Source organism: Caretta caretta, chromosome 9 (assembly GCF_965140235.1).
Source record: "Caretta caretta isolate rCarCar2 chromosome 9, rCarCar1.hap1, whole genome shotgun sequence".
NCBI lineage: Eukaryota > Metazoa > Chordata > Testudines > Cheloniidae > Caretta > Caretta caretta.
In genome coordinates this window covers 91,463,078-91,483,460 of record NC_134214.1, presented here as the reverse complement: position 1 = coordinate 91,483,460, position 20,383 = coordinate 91,463,078, and the positions used below count along the sequence as shown (strand labels likewise).

Below are 20,383 nucleotides of genomic sequence, written 5' to 3'. Positions count from 1 at the left end.
GACCCTGGACTTCAGGAAAGCAGACTTCAACTCCCTCAGGGAACGGATGGCCAGGATCCCCTGGGGGACTAACTTGAAGGGGAAAGGAGTCCAGGAGAGCTGGCTGTATTTCAAGGAATCCCTGTTGAGCTTACAGGGACAAACCATCCCAATGAGTCGAAAGAATAGTAAATATGGCAGGCAACCAGCTTGGCTTAATGGTGAAATCTTAGCGGATCTTAAACATAAAAAAGAAGCTTACAAGAAGTGGAAGGTTGGACATATGACCAGGGAAGAGTATAAAAATATTGCTCGGGCATGTAGGAATGTTATCAGGAGGGCCAAATCGCACCTGGAGCTGCAGCTAGCCAGAGATGTCAAGAGTAACAAGAAGGGTTTCTTCAGGTATGTTGGCAACAAGAAGAAAGCCAAGGAATGTGTGGGCCCCTTACTGAATGAGGGAGGCAAACTAGTGACAGAGGATGTGGAAAAAGCTAATGTACTCAATGCTTTTTTTTTGCCTCTGTTTTCACTAACAAGGTCAGCTCCCAGACTGCTACGCTGGGCATCACAAAATGGGGAAGAGATGGACAGCCCTCTGTGGAGATAGAGGTGGTTAGGGACTATTTAGAAAAGCTGGACGTGCACAAGTCCATGGGGCCGGACGAGTTGCATCCGAGAGTGCTGAAGGAACTGGCGGCTGTGATTGCAGAGCCATTGGCCATTATCTTTGAAAACTCATGGCGAACCGGGGAAGTCCCGGATGACTGGAAAAAGGCTAATGTAGTGCCAATCTTTAAAAAAGGGAAGAAGGAGGATCCTGGGAACTACAGGCCAGTCAGCCTCACCTCAGTTCCTGGAAAAATCATGGAGCAGGTCCTCAAAGAATCAATCCTGAAGCACTTGCATGAGAGGAAAGTGATCAGGAACAGCCAGCATGGATTCACCAAGGGAAGGTCATGCCTGACTAATCTAATCACCTTCTATGATGAGATTACTGGTTCTGTGGATGAAGGGAAAGCAGTGGATGTATTGTTTCTTGACTTTAGCAAAGCTTTTGACACGGTCTCCCACAGTATTCTTGTCAGCAAGTTAAGGAAGTATGGGCTGGATGAATGCACTACAAGGTGGGTAGAAAGCTGGCTAGATTGTCGGGCTCAACGGGTAGTTATCAATGGCTCCATGTCTAGTTGGCAGCCGGTATCAAGTGGAGTGCCCCAAGGGTCGGTCCTGGGGCCGGTTTTGTTCAATATCTTCATAAATGATCTGGAGGATGGTGTGGATTGCACTCTCAGCAAATTTGCGGATGATACTAAACTGGGAGGAGTGGTAGATACGCTGGAGGGGAGGGATAGGATACAGAAGGACCTAGACAAATTGGAGGATTGGGCCAAAAGAAATCTGATGAGGTTCAATAAGGATAAGTGCAGGGTCCTGCACTTAGGACGGAAGAACCCAATGCACAGCTACAGACTAGGGACCGAATGGCTAGGCAGCAGTTCTGCGGAAAAGGACCTAGGGGTGACAGTGGACGAGAAGCTGGATATGAGTCAGCAGTGTGCCCTTGTTGCCAAGAAGGCCAATGGCATTTTGGGATGTATAAGTAGGGGCATAGCGAGCAGATCGAGGGACGTGATCGTTCCCCTCTATTCGACATTGGTGAGGCCTCATCTGGAGTACTGTGTCCAGTTTTGGGCCCCACACTTCAAGAAGGATGTGGATAAATTGGAGAGAGTCCAGCGAAGGGCAACAAAAATGATTAGGGGTCTGGAACACATGACTTATGAGGAGAGGCTGAGGGAGCTGGGATTGTTTAGCCTGCAGAAGAGAAGAATGAGGGGGGATTTGATAGCTGCTTTCAACTACCTGAAAGGGGGTTCCAAAGAGGATGGCGCTAGACTGTTCTCAATGGTATCAGATGACAGAACGAGGAGTAATGGTCTCAAGCTGCAGTGGGGGAGGTTTAGATTGGATATTAGGAAAAACTTTTTCACTAAGAGGGTGGTGAAACACTGGAATGCGTTACCTAGGGAGGTGGTAGAATCTCCTTCCTTAGAGGTTTTTAAGGTCAGGCTTGACAAAGCCCTGGCTGGGATGATTTAACTGGGAATTGGTCCTGCTTCGAGCAGGGGGTTGGACTAGATGACCTTCTGGGGTCCCTTCCAACCCTTATATTCTATGATTCTATGATTCTATGATAAACCGACTTCCTGTGTGACCCTGGGCAAGTAACTTAGGCCACAACTTAGTGTTCACCAATTTTGGTTGCTGTGGGTGCACAGCACTTCTGAAAAATAGGCTCAAGTTTTTTGGGTTTTTTTTTTTTTATGGTCATGGTGAACTAAAAGTTCAGTTTATTAGCATGTTGACTTACACATGCAGACAGATTTTATAGCTAACACGGAGAGGCTACATTGCACATCTGCAGACCCATGACCTTGTCTTCACTTGATCGTTTGTCCATACAGTTCATCACAGGGCCAATCATCTTACTCCTTTTTAGGTTTCACTATTTTTATAGTGGTCATGGCAGCTTTTTGTGTTGTTGGGCAACCATAAACAGAAGCAGGCTTTTAATGTCTCAAACTCAGCTTCCAAAAATAGAAGGATCCCAAGTAGTGGACAGTTTTGAAAGTATTGGCCTCAGTTTCCTCACCTGTATAATAGGATAATCTTACCTCCTTACTGCCTGTGTGGGGAGGGTGTGTGTGTGGGGGGGGATTTGTAGGGCTTAGCTGATGTCTGTAAAGTACTCCGATGCCCTCTGATGGAAAGCAATGTGGAAGAGAAAATTATTATTTCATCAGTTTACAGTGAGCCTGTCACAAAGTGTGTAAACATTGTACAACAGAAACTAAAGTACAGGGTGTCACATCGTAGAACAAAACTCCGGTAGCTCCAATACCTAGGCTGACAAAGCAAAGGAATCTGGTGGCGCAGAATGGGGGTAGCATATAAAGAAAGAGGGCCTGCCAAGGACATTAATGCCAGTGTTGCATTTTTAGATTGATGGAGTAATTAAAACATGAATAAAAATATATGCAAAATATATTTGCCATCTCATGTCATGCACCTTATGCCTTTGAAAAACTGCCCCTATATTTAGCATAGATAAATAGATCTGTCTGTATCCTATATGTTACAAGAAGGAAACTAAATATCTGATCAGAAATCTGTTATAGCAGCCTAGTTAGGATCCATTAAATAACAAGTCCCAAAATGTAACAAAAATCTGATTATACAGGAAATAAAGAGGCTTTGAGGATTTTATGTATTTATATCTGATTTGTTTAGATTGGGTTGTAGATTGGGTGCAACTCATTGTATTGCTGATGACTTGTTCTCTGGCCTTTAGTCTTACAAAATGGGGATGTGGGCATCTGATATGATTACATGCCTAATTGTGCTTTATTGTTGTATGGCGAGGAATAGCACAAGACCTAAAAATAGTGGGACTTGAGTGGTGCATAGATATTGTGCTGGGTCTCTGCACAAGGGTGAATTCCACCTGTAGTAAATTAGGTAAGGACAAGTTACAAGAAATGTCGTTCAGCACATCAGGACAGCACGTCAGAAGGGGAACCTTGCCATGTAGACAGAAGTATTGATGAGACTTAAAAAACAACCCAACCCAAGAGAGTGGCACAAAAAAGATTTATAGAAGACAAGCTACCTCTCTCGTTTTAATGGGAATAATATGCAGTATCTGCACAGTCTATTTTCCAGCTGCCTCCAGCACCTTTAAGAGGTTACAGCCACTGAGCCCTAAAAAGAGAGCACATTGTGTCAGAGGGCAGAGAGGAGTATCTGACAGTGCTGCAAGCCTGACGTAGGAGGAGATAACACTACTGACTTAGTTGTGAAAGTTGGTTTCCTTTAGAAATGAACACAGCTCCCAGCTGCTTTGTTATTCTAGCATGTTAAGAGTAGTCTGAGCTAGCAAACTGGGAGAGAGATACTTTAAAAATATAGATATACATGTTGCATTCTTGGATCCCAATAAACAACGGTCGGGTTGTGTTCTTCCATGAAAAACCAAGGGTTGGAATTAGTGGAAATATATCCTGAAGTTCCATCAATATAATTATAAGCATAATTTGGCCTAGTGCATCAATATCTTTGTCTTTATTCAGCTTAGTTGAGCCACTTTTCACCGCTATTATTTGCAGTGTTAACCCTTTGCTGCTGTTAGTTTTGTGTTTTGCCAGCTCAGCTAATGTAATAGAGGAGTGCTCCAACGCACAACAGAAAACCACAGCACCCTTCTGACCTTCTTATCATATTCACGTAGTAGGAATGGTTGTTGAATTTGTGTGGTCAGTAGGTCAGCTGTGTAGGAGTCCTCCTTGAATGTCACCAGTAGATATTGTGCTGAATATTTCTTTTTCCAAATTGCCCTGCATGAAAAAATCTGTTTTTGCACAATGGGGTCACTGTTTAAACAAAACCAAATTGTTACAAACAGTAGATATTTTGTGGGAAATTTTGCAGAACATCCTATTTAAGAAGAATTCTGCTCATTACATTTTCAATGTTGTTTTTCTCTCTTTTTTTTTTTATACTGTTGGAAACATTTGTATGAAAACCCACATGCCCCAGTTCTCTCTAAAGGATATAAAGAATTTCCTATACTGCATAGAAAACTCGGTAAACCATTCCATGTAAGGAAGGAAGCTGTTTGTATACTGCTTATTTTCTGAGGACATTTGTATGACAGACACCTGTTTCTGCTTTCACTTACATTGGTTTTACACTAGTGTAATACCACTGACTTTAATGGAGTTACTCCTGATTTACACCAGTGTAAATCAGAAGAGAATCAGGTCCAACTTCTTTATTGCGTAATAGTTTATTTACTCTTGATGCTAGTTTTCAGCCTGGTTTTGTAATACTTCATTACTGATATCATGGTACACTATGGAGGAAATAATTGTGTTAGTATTATAATATCTGTTTGGAAATAGGCCACAAGAGTAGGTGAACTCTGAGGCAACCAAGATTTTGTTTCATACAGAATGTCCTCCGAAAAGATATAAGCAGATTTATTTCTTACGTATTCCCGACTGAGGGCTGAGGAGCGGGGGAGGTTTGTGTTATTAATCTTATGAAGAGATTAATAAAATGGTTCGTCTCTACAAGTGTTACCTTGAGGCTAGGATTGCCTCTTCCTGCTGGAGAGAATGGGCCAGGTTCTCTGCTGAGAGAATTAGAGGGTTAAGCATGCGGCTCAAGATAAGTATAATTAGTAGAACTGTGTGGAATGCACTCGGCCAGCGGGCACCACACTGGTCATGTTTGGCGAAAGCATGAGAGCAAAGGTAGGTTGCAGAGGCAGCGTTGCCTAGTGGCTAGAACACTGAACTGGCACTCAGAAGACCTGGACTCCATTCCCAGCTCTGCCCCTGGATTGTTGGGTGACTTTGGGCAAGTCACTTCCCCTCTCTGTGCCCCAGTTTCCCCTCCTGTCCCTGGGGAGTTTACTGTGCTGAGCTTGAACTTGGCTGTCATTACCCGTCCAAGAATCAAGATGTGAAGACTCAACTTCCTATTGAAGTGCTGACTTTGGAGAAGTGAATGTTTGTTAATGGTGCCGTTGCCATTATCATCTGATAGTGCAACATAGATGTACCATCTCGCTGTCAGAGTGGCCTCCAGTGAATTGAGGAGCTCATCTAAGGGTATGTCTACACTATGAAATTAGGTCGAATTTATAGAATTTGTTTTTTTAGAAATCGGTTTTATATATTCGAGTGTGTGTGTCCCCACAGAAAATGCTCTAAGTGCATTAAGTGCATTAACTCGGCGGAGCGCTTCCACAGTACCGAGGCTAGAGTCGACTTCCGGAGCGTTGCACTGTGGGTAGCTATCCCACAGTTCCCGCAGTCTCCGCTGCCCATTGGAATTCTGGGTTGAGATCCCAATGCCTGATGGGGCTAAAACATTGTCGCGGGGGGTTCTGGGTACATATCGTCAGGCCCCTGTTCCCTCCCTCCCTCCCTCCGTGAAAGCAAGGGCAGACAATCGTTTCGCGCCTTTTTTCCTGAGTTACCTGTGCAGACGCCATACCCTGGCAAGCATGGAGCCCGCTCAGCTCACTGTCACCGTATGTCTCCTGGGTGCTGGCAGACGCGGTTCTGCCACAACCTCATCATCATCATCATCTTCTTCGTCCCCAGAACCTGCTTCCATGTTGCCTCCATCTCCATTGAAGGAGTCAAACAACACGGCTGGGGTAGTGGTGGCTGAACCCCCTAAAATGGCATGCAGATCATCATAGAAGCGGCATGTTTGGGGCTCTGACCCGGAGCGGCCATTCGCCTCTCTGGTTTTCTGGTAGGCTTGCCTCAGCTCCTTCAGTTTCACGCGGCACTGCTTCGGATCCCTGTTATGGCCTCTGTCCTTCATGCCCTGGGAGATTTTGACAACGGTTGTGGAATTTCGAAAACTGGAACGGAGTTCTGATAGCACGGATTCCTCTCCCCATACAGCGATCAGATCCCGTACCTCCCGTTCGGTCCATGCTGGAGCTCTTTTGCGATTCTGGGACTCCATCATGGTCACCTGTGCTGATGAGCTCTGCATGGTCACCTGCAGCTTGCCATGCTGGCCAAACAGGAAATGAGATTCAAAAGTTCGCGGTTCTTTTCCTGTCTACCTGGCCAGTGCATCTGAGTTGAGAGTGCTGTCCAGAGCGGGCACAATGGAGCACTCTGGAGGTCAATACTGTCGAATTGTGTCCACAGTACCCCAAATTCGACCCGGCAAGGCCGATTTAAGTGCTAATCCACTTGTCAGGGGTGGAGTAAGGAAATCTATTTTAAGAGCCCTTTAAGTCGAAATAAAGGGCTTCATCGTGTGGACAGGTGCAGGTTTACATCGATTTAACGCTGCTAAATTCGACCTAAAGTCCTAGTGTAGATCAGGGCTAAGAGGGCTGGGGGGGCGGGGAAAGGGGGCACAGTTTGCACATACGTTTCCATCCTGTGTCAGTATATGCCAGTGGAATTACAGTATAGTTTTGTGCTACTCTAGGAGTTTGAACCAGTGGTTTTGCCTCCTGACACATTTTCAGAATTTTAGGAAATTGATAGAACTAATCAAATAAATACCAGAAACCTTGGAAACACTTTAAATGATTGCTCCAGTATTGTAGCTCTACCAAGGCTTAGTAAATTAGTGTAGCAAAAACAAGGTTGCCCGGTTGTTTTCCCCAGAATCTAAAGTCCCCCAGAACTCAGTGCTCCTCTAATCTTCTTTTCTTTTCAAGCGTGTCTGTTAGTATTTCTAGTCTCTTTTTTCTTTTTATTGTCAGACAACAGCATATACTGGGATAAAAACCCACAGTTCTATATCTCCGTATCTTTCATTTCAATTCTATTTTGAAACACTGTGTTCCAAAACAGCCTTTGATTGTTTTGTCTGATCCATTTTCTTTGGTCACCTCTTAGAAGCCACTTCAGAGTGTTATTGTCATAATGAATGTAGCCAGAAAGCTGTCACAGGTAACAAGTTAAATTTAAATCCTGATCAACCAGAGAAGAGTAGCAACAGTTCCAATTACCCCAGTTACGAGAAACTAACAACAGTACAGAATCAGAACTCATCTTACTTGTTTTTCATGCAACATGAGTTTTGCATAGATGTTCATTCCCCTGCCCCCTACATTCCTACTCATGCTGATATTTCTTATTGAAATAGCTCCATTGATGTCATACAACTGAATACTATGCCACAGATTAGATCAGGTGTTAGACCCCACAGAATAGAGTGAGCAGGACATCAGATGCTTTTTTAGTTGGGTATCTGTCTCAGTCATCCGGGAATGGAGATAGATGAAGAAGGAAGATACCCAGGAAAAGGAGGAGAGGAGAACAAACAGAAAGACCGTGAACCAAGAAGAAAGTGGGAGAAACCACTGGAGGGAAGAGGGCAGGGAGAGACAAGAGCTAAAGGGAGCAGGGAGAGAACACCATATAGGAAGGGGCAGTACTGTGGAATTTGCTAATAAAATGTTTTTACAAAATGTGAATACGAGGAAGGATAGGAATAGTGGAAAAAACAACAGATGGAATTGAAGAGAAAGATACAAGGAAGCTGAAGGAGAGAATGAAATAATGATAAAAAAAGAAAGTGGGTGCCTCTGTGTTCCATTTCATTTGGATTAGTGGTGTTCATTTTAATCCTCCATTTTTTTTTTGCCTTGCATTTCAATGTATCTCTCTGGAAAGCATCCCACAGTTCTGTTGGGGCCAGGAGGAGAGGCCATGGGGTAAAGTTTCTGAGGAAACTTGTGTCAAATTGCTACTTGCTGGTGGTTGTGGTACTAGGTTAGGGAGCCATGTGCTTTTTGGAATTGAGTGTCTCAGTGACAGGTGAATGGTTTTTGGAATGTGAGCCCTCCTAGTGAAAAGAGAACGAGAGAGCCTCCTGCCCCTACTGCTGCCCCGGGTAGGGAGATCTCCACTTTGGCCAGCCCTAAAAGTCATTTGTGATTGGCAAGAGGCTGGTTACAGCTGCAAGAATCTGCAAATGGCAGGCAACCAATTTTAATGCTCTGACATGTAAACTCCATAGTGATGACTCCTTTTTGTGCTAAACAACCATAGAGATGATGAAGCACTGTCTGGTTTTCAAATGTCATTGACATTCACATGGCATAATTGAATCTGTACTTTACTGAAAAAGTTAAATTCAGCCTTTTAAAAATTAAATCAGTTGTTTAGCTGTCAGCCACAGTCATTCCCTCCAGTTGCCTCAAGAAGAATGAAACATTAGCACACAGAAATATAAAACCTATTGCTGGAGAATGCCATCAACTCTCTTATTTATTGTAGCGTCACACTGTGCTACAAAGCTCTGCATCCTGAATTTGAGGGCAAGCTCACAAAATATATTATTTACATGTTTGCTGTGTTGGTCCCAGAATATTAGAGAGACAAGGTGGGTGAGGACCTGAAGAACTGCTCTGTGTAAGCTCAAAAGCTTGTCTCTTTCACCAACAGAATTTGCCCAATACCAGATATTACCTGTTCCACCTTGTCTTTCTATTATTTACATGGGCACACTGTAATAAACAAAATCTCTTTCTACAGTGTATATTTGAGAATGCTAATGCTTCCCTAACCTGCCAAATACTACCTAAGGTCCTGATCCTGCAAAGATTTACATAGGAGCTTAGCTTTACACAATGTGAATAGTGCCATTGAAGTCAAGGAACTACTCACAATGCATACAGTTAAGCACATGCAGAAATTTTTGCAGGATTGGGCCCTAAGGTAGACTTTATCATGAGTTCAAGGAAACTAACTCAAGTCTGGTCCGATGTTGGACTCTCGGGCCGTCAAGCCCTTGTAGTGCACAGGAACAGGCCAAATGGCCAATGATTGTTATGGCCGACCATTCAGCTAAGCGTTGAAGAAGAAGAATAGAACTAATCAGGTGCTTAAAAGTAAGCACATGCATAAGCATTTGGTGGATCAATGCATAAAATCCCAACCAGAAGATGTTTGTAGGGACATCCTTAATTGACCTAGTGTTCCATTAACAGGAAACAGTAATTTTCAAGTTGATGATATACTTTGTCCTTGTGGGTTATATTAATTGCTGATTTGCGGTAGACTAGTAAATATACATTTCTGCAATCAAAGGCCCACAGATCCAGATGTCTCCTGAATTCAGACAAGCAGAGATTTTTTTTTACTTTTGCGAAGCAAAGGGATGTTCTTAATTTTTTTGGGCAGGGTGGGGAGGATTTTGCCAGAATATGAATGCATGAAACAGCATTTCAATTATTCATTGAGCTACTGAGTCCCTTTATCCTGTTAAGACTGTCATACCCCATTCCCCTTTTTGTAACCCTTGAAACTACTTTGAACACTCTGAAGATTGACAGGTCTAAAATGCAATTTACCCTTAAAAATGCTATGTCTGTTTTTTTAAACTCTCCTGCTGATATTGGGGAGAGACGACTCGGGCTGGGGGACCTTCTTCCCCTCTGAGGGCTGCAAGACTGATGAAATCCACATTTCTCTGCTGGGTAATTTACCAGCACATACCTTGGATGGGGAAAAATAACAAATAGTTGGGACCGATGACAAGCTGTTCTATCTCTTTGCTGCATTCTTGGAATCAGGCAGGATACTGAATGGTTCTAGAATCTTTCTGAGTGTTTCAGGAGAGGCTATTCAGTTGGCCATCAACAAATCTTGATTCCTCTGATTATTAATACAGTTAAAGTAAAAGATGTAATTGTTCTATCTGTAACTATTTAAAACACTCTTATATGCAAACCTACTGCTGCTAGTCTACCCCCATTAAGAGTGGCCACAACCCTTATGATATTCTGAGTACTATATTTAGCTCCATCTTACAACAAGACAAAGAGCATTTAGGACTAAATTTAGCTCTGAAGTGCTTAATCCAGTTAAGAATATTTTGTCTTTAAGTGTACCCTTTATGGTAGGTCTTTTTATAGCTCACCATTCTGCTGCATCATGCGAAAAGCTTTTGTGTGTGTTTGTTAACATTCATTCTTCCACAGCCTTGACAGTTAAGACATTTGTATTGATCTGTAGACTCTATTTTCTTTCACCGTTTGCTGCCCAAGTCTCTTGTTGATTCAAACGATCTCTCATCATCGTTGGCTGTATCCCATAAGGATAGGCACATGGAGCCTAATTCTGGCAGCTTGTGTAGTCATTTATGTGTGTGCAAGGTGGATATACAAACCTAACTTGATAGATTTGTCACCTCCACTTTGTAGTGGTATAGATCAGCGTGCATGATTCCTAATTCAGGCTTGATAGGTGTTAACAGACAGTTACATAAAGTATCTTGGGTAGAGCACTGCACTTGGACTGGGAATACTGGGAATGGGCGACGGGATGGATCACGTGATGATTACCTGTTCTATTCATTCCCTCTGGGGCATCTGGCATTGGCCACTGTCGGAAAGCAGGTTACTGGGCTAGATGGACCTTTTGATCTGACCCCATATGGCCGTTCTTATGATTCATGAGTCTTATGACTCATATTCTGTGCCTCTGGCCTGCTGGATGACTTTGGGCAAGTAGCTTCTTGCCTTGTGCCTCAGTTATCCCATCTGTAACATGGGGATAAAGATATTCATCTCCTTTTTAAAGTGCATTGAGATATACTGATAAAAAGTGCTATGTAAGAGCTAGGTATTATTGCTGATTAAGAAGCTTCTCTTTACTTAGCTGTTAAGGCTGATGAGGAAGATGGCCACCTGTGTAGGCTGATGAAAACATCTCCATAGAGATAACTGACGTTGCAGAGAATGGCATTCAATTGCTCATCAACACTGTAGTTAAAGTTATGGGTCAGACTTCCTTATAATCCTTTGGTTTGATTCATGACTTGGGAAAATTCTCCATTTTGGCTGAATTTTTCTATTTGTGGGCTCAGCCCAAAGTTACATTTTTTGGAAAATTTGAATAAAATCCACCATCACCCTATTCCGACCCCTTTTTTTGTTCTCCTAAGTTATTCAAAGGGAATAAAAACTTTTCTCGCTAATAAAAACAATATGCACATATAGCTCCAAAATGCTTGAACTTCAGGAGAATTTCTGGGTGGCTTATTTTTCCGGAGGACTAGTCTCTAAGCAAAAATAAAATTAGTGGAGGTATAAGCAATTTCAGCTAAGAGTAGAAGTCCCAGTACTATTTATAGATCAGCAGGAGAACATAAATACTTTGTGGTCTCATTCTCCTCTCATGCCAGGACAAATCAGGAATAATTCCATTGAAGTAAAAGCAGTTACATTGGTGAAAAGATGATGTAAGTGAAGATAAGGAGTGCCGGACCCATAGCGCTGACACGTGTTATGTAGGTGGTGTTTTCAGCAGCAGTTCCACTGCTATTTCATCAGGAGATGCATAAAGTTTTGTCTGTGTCAATCTGGAAGTACATGTTTCAAACTGGAAACAGTAATAAAACTAGCCTCCGTTAAATTATTAAAGCACTTCGTACTGAAAGAACTCAGCGTAAGCCTTGAATGGTTTTCTCGTGCTCTCCTATTCTTCAGGCGGTCTTTGAGTCCTCTTGAGATGTAGCCACAATATTACAAGTTCACTGAGCTAAATTCTCAGTGCAAACCTAGTGACATAAGTGAATTTGGCACCAATGAACTGGAACTTGGCCTATTGCCTCAATTTACTCATAGACGACCCTCCCCCCCATTCTATGCATGCCCACAGTATCTTAATATCATTGGCTTTCTGTCTGTGTCACTCATGGTATTTAGCAGCGGCCCCCTATTTTCAATCCCCAAATCTTTCTCGTCTGCTTTTTTCAAGGTACTTGCTTTACACTCACCTAAAATAGCAGCCGTATCAGCACTCGGACCAGCCTCATAGTTGTGTCTCCTTCTCGTCTAAGTGCTTTTAATTACTATGAACCACGAACAAACTGCTAGTTTTTTCACATACCCAACATATAGACATCGTCAGTCATTCACCTTCCTTTTTTGCCAATTTATAGTGAATTGGTAATGTCAGGAGCTTGTTAGTGCGTCTCAAATTGATTCTCCGGGCTCAGTGATAATAAGATCAACAGTAACAACCATGAGGCTATTGCACAGAGCTGTCAATTTGAACAGCGTGGTTGGATTAAATATTCTTTAAATTTGGTAAGACAGCAAATGATCATTGTCGATGATGACCCTGAAATTATCAAGAGTTCCGCTGTACTCATAGGGTTGTTGGTTTTGTTTTTTTTTCATGAGAACGTGTCCTTTGAAACAAGAAAAGTCTCAGCTCCTAGTACTCTAGAGACATTAGTGCTCCTGTTGTGGGGGCTATCAGTGGGCTCGCAGAAAGAAGAGAGAATATGACAAAATTGGGTAATTGAGAAATGATGTGCCTTGCAGAGGGACAATGAGACGGTCTGGAGAAAAGAAAAGGGTCGGGAGAATTGAAGTAATTAAAATCTGTGATTTAAAAAGGAGCTCAGAGAGCTCATTAGCATTTATCTCAAAAGCAATTGGAGAGGTGATAATAATGTAAAAGGAATAGCAAGCAATACTGGAGGGGTCCAGTTCCATCTTTGGATGATTATTTATCGCTCGCGTTGACTTCAGTCAGAGATGAACATGGAGATCCGAGGGCAGAGTTTTGGTCTGAAGAATGAGTGAAGCAGATATAAAATACACTTGGAGTCGTACAAGAACACACCATAAACTGTCTTGAACTTCACTGTTTTGGTGCAACTTTTTCCCATCCTGTGGGTCAGACAGTTTAGCTAAAAACCAGTCCAAACAGATTCCTCAGGAATCCCGGCCCATGACCTCTGGGGAGCATCTTTTCAGTCCCCTCTCCTTCCCGCCTCCCATATCTTCCTATATAGTTACAAATACAAATGTGTCTCTGGCCAGTAGGAGAGGGGAAAATCCTCTTTCCGGTTCTGTGTTTATGCCAGTGGTTCCCAAACTTGTTCCGCCACTTGTGCAGGGAAAGTCCATGGCGTGCCGGGCCGGTTTGCTTACCTGCCGCGTCCGCAGGTTTGGCCGATTATGGCTCCCAGTGGCCGCGGTTCGCTGTTCCAGGCCAATGGAAACTGCTGGAAGCAGCGACCAGTACGTCCCTCGGCCCGCGCCGCTTCCAGCAGCTCCCATTGGCCTGGAGCAGCGAACCGCGGCCACTGGGAGCTGCGATCAGCCGGACCTGCGGACACGGCAGGTAAACAAACCGGCCCGGCCCACCAGAGGCTTTCCCTGAACAAGCGGTGGAACAAGTTTGGGAACCACTGGTTTATGCTGTTTTACTGGTCAACAGGTAGGAAGCAACTGTCCCCTTCTTACATGTCTAAACTCTCCTCGAACCCAGGTGGGAGCCGGTGAAGAACCAAGACCTCCTGTGCTGCTTCCAGCTGACCTCTGCAATCATTTACCTGAGCTTTAGTCATGTCGCTTTGGTAGAAAAGAGAGATTCATCGGAAGCACCAACTTGCATAAAAATTCTGTCGAAACATAGAAAAGAAAAAGATTAATGAGACAGTAAAGGCTCATGCACTGAAGTCCCACGTTCGATCCTCCCCGACGAAGACCAGAGTCTGTCGGTGTTACAGGTGGGCACTTGTAACGCCACCAGACCCCAGTCATCGACAGGCGGGATTGAACCTGGGACTTCGTGCATGAGCTAAAAGCCTGCAGTAGGAGGAGGAGGCTGTTAGCTAAGGCTGTAGAGCAGACTCATTAATCTCTCTCTGAGTGGTCTCGGTGCCACTGCATGGGACAGCAGAACACCACACCCAGGAGGTGTGTGGGTTACAATTACATATAAGTTAGTGGTTGAAAGAAAATGGCATAGTAACACTATTACACAATCAGGAAACACAGAGAAAACACATGCATTAAAAACTTAAAGCATGTGTGCCTGTGGGTACGTACGCGAATACAAGTGTAATTCCATTAAAAATAGTGGGCAAAGGGAAGATCAGTGGTGTCCAAATCCAAGAAATGCTATTGCAAGAGGAGCTTATTTTGAATATGTCGCTGAAAATGTATTGAATGTAAAGGTAAAAGTATATTGTAATATAACATGGTGCTAAATTCTGCAGTGCTTCCTCCCTTGCCGTCCCTTCCAGCCAGATCCAAAGGCCTTTGAAGCCCATGGAACGACTCTGAATAGCCCAAAGTGAGTGTTTCAACAGCCCAAGTGACCCATGAGGTTGTATGGAACAACCAGGCCAAGTTCTGCACTGCCTTCCACTCCACTGGGCTTAGTGGAGTGGCATGTGGTGTAAATCAGCCCAGAACATGGCCCAAAATCTTTAGAGGCTTTGCTGAGCTTGGACAGGTTAACAGAGAGCACATTCTTAAGTAAGTGTAATAGGGTTTTTCAGCTTTTAATAGCGGTTGCTTGCTAGTCTGAGTACAGTTGTGGGTTAATTAAAATTTGTTCTCCCTGTAAGGATTAATTTTGCCCCATCTCTATTTACATGGTGATAAGAAGTGCTTACCTTCCCCTGTCAGTCTGCACTGATGAATCTGAGGAATAGAGCAGGTAATTTCTGATTCGGTTATGTGCGCTCAGGTGCACTATCTGATATGGAACCACTCCCTTCCTTTGATGTGCCCTCACCTTTTGGGAAGAAATGAATCCTTCAATTCATTTCCTTTGCCCAGTTTGCCTCTTGCGGTGAGGTCAGGAGCGAGGAGGCTAAGCAGAGTTGGAAAACCTCTGGTTTGCCTTTAATTTAGGCATCATCTTTTGAAAAGCCAGCCATGCTCTTTTCCTGTCCACTGTGGGCAGCTCTATTTCGTGCAACTTTTAGAGCTATTAAGTCATTTGGGGTTGGAGCTGGCATGCAGCAGCAGGGGAAATATTTGGATCTGTCCAATCAAGAATGTTCCTGGGGCACTGGGTGTGTTGCCAAGGGCTTGCCAGCGAAAGTGCTCGTTAGCACCATGGACTCTGATTGGCTGCTAAAGTTAATGACAGGAGTAGATTCCAGTCAATGTGGGGACTGGTTTTGGAGCTCTCTTAGGCGGGCTGTGACTTGGCAAGGCTGGCTCTGGGAGATTAAGGGTGTGGGATGATTGTGGCTGGGTTGTCTGCCTCTGCCCGTTTGACAGATCTGGAACATGACTGGATCCGGATTGGCCAATCTGAGTCACAGAGGGTAAATTGCCAGTTTAAGAAGTTACCCTTGTTGTGTTAAATTTTCCATCACTTTACTGGAATCAAGAGCAGAGGGCTCTTGATGGGAGTTGTCATCCACTGTTGCCCTTACCTGTGCAGTGAAAGAACTTAGAATAAAATAAAGACTGCGGCACTGATTCACCTCAGCTGGTGCAGAGAGGTACCAGTTACACTTCCCTGTGCCCCAGGGAGGCCGCGTGCTGTTGTCTTCCTCTCCCAGGTTTACTGCAGGGTAAGCAACAGCTTTAGCTTACAGCTACTTACCGTGGCAGGAGGCTGCTGAGATGATGCACGAGGAGCCTGATCCAAAGCCCATTAAAATCAGTGCGAGTGTTTCCATTTACTCAATGGCCTTTGAATCCTTTGGCAGGCTTCATCATATCCTATTGTTGCCGAATGCTGCTCCCTTCGTGGACAACACTGGCTCCATATTCCCCTCTCCCACCCTTCCGCTGCAAGGGAGGTTTCCACCACTGCAGTTACATCCTGGTGGATTTACCAGCAACAGGAACTTGTGCCAGCATAGACTGGCGCAGACCCTACTCTGAAAATGGCTCTCCTTTTTTAAGTTTGCAAAATAGAAGTTTATCGATTTCCCCCCCATGCGCCTTGCACCCAGATAAACATGCAAGTCGCTGGGCAGAATTTGCCTTATAGTGTGTTTCATCATTTTTCCATCACACAAAGGTATTACTATATATTTTGAGTTGATAGCCAAACCAAACATCACTTCTAAATGCTGAATATACAGTGTAAAAAGAAAAGCACCATTAAGTAGGGGAGGGTGGGGAAAGTGAAGATAGAATCAAAATGAATAACCCGGATTTTAATTGTTTTGTGCATTAGAGTCAACAGTCCTGACTTGTCAACGTCAGTGTAATTGGACAATGTTTCCCAGGTCTTAAAGGAGGTAAACCCTGCTTTTTCCTTCCAGAACCCTGAGTTGTGTAAACGAGCTGATGGATGAAGATGAGAAGGACAGGGCAAAGAGGTATGGATGGACATACAGAGCACTGGAAGGGTTGTGTGTTAAATCTCTCTCGTATGTGGAAATGGGACACGATTTGCTTGCCTTGTGATTGGAATGCTTTTTTGGGGCCCCATTTGGCTACTGTGGGTTTCAAAGGCAAAACTCCCATTGAGTTCACTGGAGCAAGATTTCATTCTTTATATGTCAGAGTTGGCACAGGGACAAATACGCAGCCTTTTTCATCACCCGGTGGTGCAGCTGACACCTAAGAAAAGGCGAATCAGCTCTCAGAGTTTGCTAGGTTACATTGTCTTGCCCTCAGGATCATTGATCACCCAATTCCTGTTTGATATGATGATTCAGTGCTCCTGGTTGGGAATTTCACTGGTTGGATTTAGTATCTTGTTGGAGGATGGTTTCTCTGTGAAGCTTAGAGGAGGTTCCAGTTTAATCCTGGGTGTGAATTCATTTCTCTTAATAAAACTCTTACCTTTCTAATTTGTCTTTGGACTTTCACTCCAAATACAAATGGGCCCAAATGAAAACACTGGGTCTGAGACACCTCGCCCCCACCCTCTGCACATCTGGTGTGGGGTTTCAGAGTAGCAGCCGTGTTAGTCTGTATTCGCAAAAAGAAAAAGAGGACTTGTGGCACCTTAGAGACAAACAAATTTATTTGAGCATAAGCTTTCGTGAGCTACAGCTCACTTCATCGGATGCATTCAGTGGAAAATACAGTGGGGAGATTGATATACACAGAGAACATGAAACAATGGGTGTTACCATGCACACTGTAACCAGAGTGATCACTTAAGGTGAGCTTTACCAGCTGGAGAGCTGGGGGGTGGGGTGGGAACTGCTGGAAATGGCCCACCTTGATTATCACTACAAAAGGTTTCCCCCTCTCCCCCCCCTTCTGTTGGTAATAGCTCACATTAAGGTATCACTCTGGTTACAATGTGCATGGTAACACCCATTGTTTCATGTTCTCTATGTATATAAATCTCCCCCCTGTATTTTCCACTGAATGCATCCAATGAAGTGAGCTGTAGCTCACGAAAGCTTATGCTCAAATAAATTTGTTAGTCTCTAAGGTGCCACAAGTCCTCCTTTTCTTTTTGCGAATACAGACTAACACGGCTGCTACTCTGAAACCCCACACCAGATGTGCAGAGGGTGGGGGCGAGGTGCCTCAGAGCCAGTGTTTTCATTCGGTAATTAACCATTATTAATGCAGGTTGGAAGTTGGTGTGTGGTTTCTTCGTACATCACATTTCTACTCAGTTCAGATTTTTAAACTATTGTGTGGCCTCAATTTTGTGCAGTTTTTTCACAGCCAAGTTTTTCTGAGCACAAAACTTGTGTATGCATGTTATACTTGTGTGCAGAAATCAGGAAATAGGTATCTCACCCATTTTGGCACACACAATGCAAAAAACCAGTCTCGAAGCAACTACTCGGAAAACTATAAGCATACACAGTCGTGGCTGCAATTTCAGAGGCCAGGTGGAGAGCCCTTTGAAAATAATGCATACATTAGAACTGGGTGACATTTTTCACATGAAAGTTTTTTGTCAGTGAAAAATACGGATTTGGTGACATCAAGATGTTTTGTAAGTTCATATCAATTTCATGGAATTGTTTCAGTCAAAAAAACCCCAAAATTTGGAGAAAGTGAAACATTTCAATTTTTCAGTTTGAAACGACTTTTCAAAATTGTCTTTGATTTTATTTTAAACAACAATTTATTTTTATTTTTAAAAAAGGTCAAAATTGAAATGAAACATTTTGATTTTGTCACAACAAAAATGTTTGGTTCAACCTGAAAATAATTTTTTTTTCCACTTTTCGATTTGCTGCAAAATTGAAACAATTGTTTTTGGTTTGACCCAAAGCAATATTTCAAATATTTCTTTTAGATTGGGCAGCACACCAAAAAATCCGCTATTCACACAGCTCGAGCATATACCAAATGACCACCTCTTTTCAAAAACCCCCACCCAAAACCAACCAACCAAAACCCTACCTAAATAAATAAACATATTCACTCCAAAAAATATCCATTGTTTTTCTCACCTCCAGATGTTCCTTGTTCCTTGTGAGCTTGATCCTGCTGTGAGATGCTGAGCACTCTGGCCCCCATCCAGCAAAGTTCTCAAGTGCATGCTTAGCTTTAAGCATAGGAGTAGACCCACTGAAGCCAATAGCACTGTTCAAGTGCTTTAATTTAAGCATGTGCTGGGCCAGAGCCTCTCAGTGCTTTGCAGGATCGAGACATACACCCCTTGCTTTCCTTAATGGTGCCTGTGTTTTGATCAACCAGGGCATCACGCAACAAATCTGAAAAGAAAAGGCGAGACCAGTTCAATGTCCTCATCAAAGAGCTCTGTACGATGCTTCAGGGTCATGGCCACCCTCTCAAGATGGACAAGTCCACAATATTGCAGAGGACCATTGACTTCTTACAGAAACAGAAAGGTATCGGATAGTGCTCGGCCCGCTCTTACCGCCCTCCAAGGGGAGTGTGAGAATCGCTAAAAGGGTCAGCGGAGGAGCTGGCCGGCACTTTATTTCTGGTGGGAACAGGGACACAGAGCTGCAGAACGGCAGAGTGGTGGGAGCAGTGAGGAGAGGAAGGGCTAATAGCCAGAGTCGGCCTTCAGAGGAGGTTGAATTCTCTGATGCAGGGTTAAACCACAAAGCGCTTGAAAAGGGGAGTGGTTGTAAAGTGCAGCTCTAGGCTAGAGCCTAGTCATGTGTCTAACTACAGATCTCTAGTCCCACCCGTGCCCTCCATATTCCCTTGCATCTCTTGGGTTGGTTTGCTCTCCCTATCTCTTGCTCCCCACTGTACATTTTCTAATTCCTTGCTCCCCTCTGGGCCATCCCGTTGCCTCTTCTGCTCTGCCTTTAATCCTCTTTGCTCATCTCTCCCTCGCTGCTCTGCCAGGTTCTGTTGTCCCAGTTCTCCATCTTTCCCCTCTTTCCCAGATGCCCTGGCCCTTACTATGTGATCTGTTGCACAGTCTCTCCCCACAACCTGGCTCCCTTGGTGCCCATATTTCTTCCTCCCCATGGCCCCTTTGGTGTTTGCTTTCTCCTGACTCCCACCCCTTTCTTTCATTCTCCTGCTTCCCCACAACCACACCCCCCAGCAAAGTCTCATTTTTCCTGAACCTGCTTCTCTGTGTTGATAGGGAGGGGCACCAGATGACTCGCTTCAGAGCTATCTCCTGGTTCCTTCACGCAGTGTAAGACATGCCCCCACTCGTGCAGAGCGCAGGAGCTGAGTGGTTGCACACAAAGCAGAGTTGGTCAGTGGCTACCGGGCAAGGGCAGCAGAAGAGCATTGTGTAGCATGAGGGAAAGGTATTTCCATATTCTGTTGCTTGGAGCCTCATGGAGCATGTCAAACACCCCTATGAACAAGGGACAGCTGGTGTCTGGCCACACAAGTGCTAAGGGATGCTCCAGGTGGCTGCCTATGTTGCACGTGCCCTGAGCAGGTGTGCATAGCACCATGAATTGAGTAATTCCCCTTCCTGTGGGCTCTTAGTAGGTAATTTCAGATTTGAGGTCAAATATTGCTGTCTGTGATGCCACTGTAAATCTGGAGTAACCCCATGGGTTCTGAGGGGATTACTCTAAGTTTACACTGACTTAACTGACCGCAGAATTTGGGCTCCGATCTTCTTTTTAAAATTATTCTCGTACCTCCTTTTCCGCCTCCTTTATGTCGTCCCCTTTTCTTGATCTTCCCTTCATACGA

The 20,383-nt window shown here is 44.0% G+C and overlaps 1 protein-coding gene across 2 annotated transcripts in view; it reads left to right on the top strand.

Moving 5' to 3' along the window:
• Positions 1–20,383, top strand: part of PASD1 (PAS domain containing repressor 1) — a 163,746-nt gene that overhangs the window by 93,329 nt on the left and 50,034 nt on the right. For both annotated transcript variants that reach the window (XM_048864438.2, XM_048864439.2), the window contains exons 2-3: positions 16,579–16,635; positions 18,938–19,092. In XM_048864438.2, coding sequence (XP_048720395.2) covers positions 16,579–16,635; positions 18,938–19,092 — 212 coding nt within the window. The remainder of the gene's footprint in view (positions 1–16,578; positions 16,636–18,937; positions 19,093–20,383) is intronic.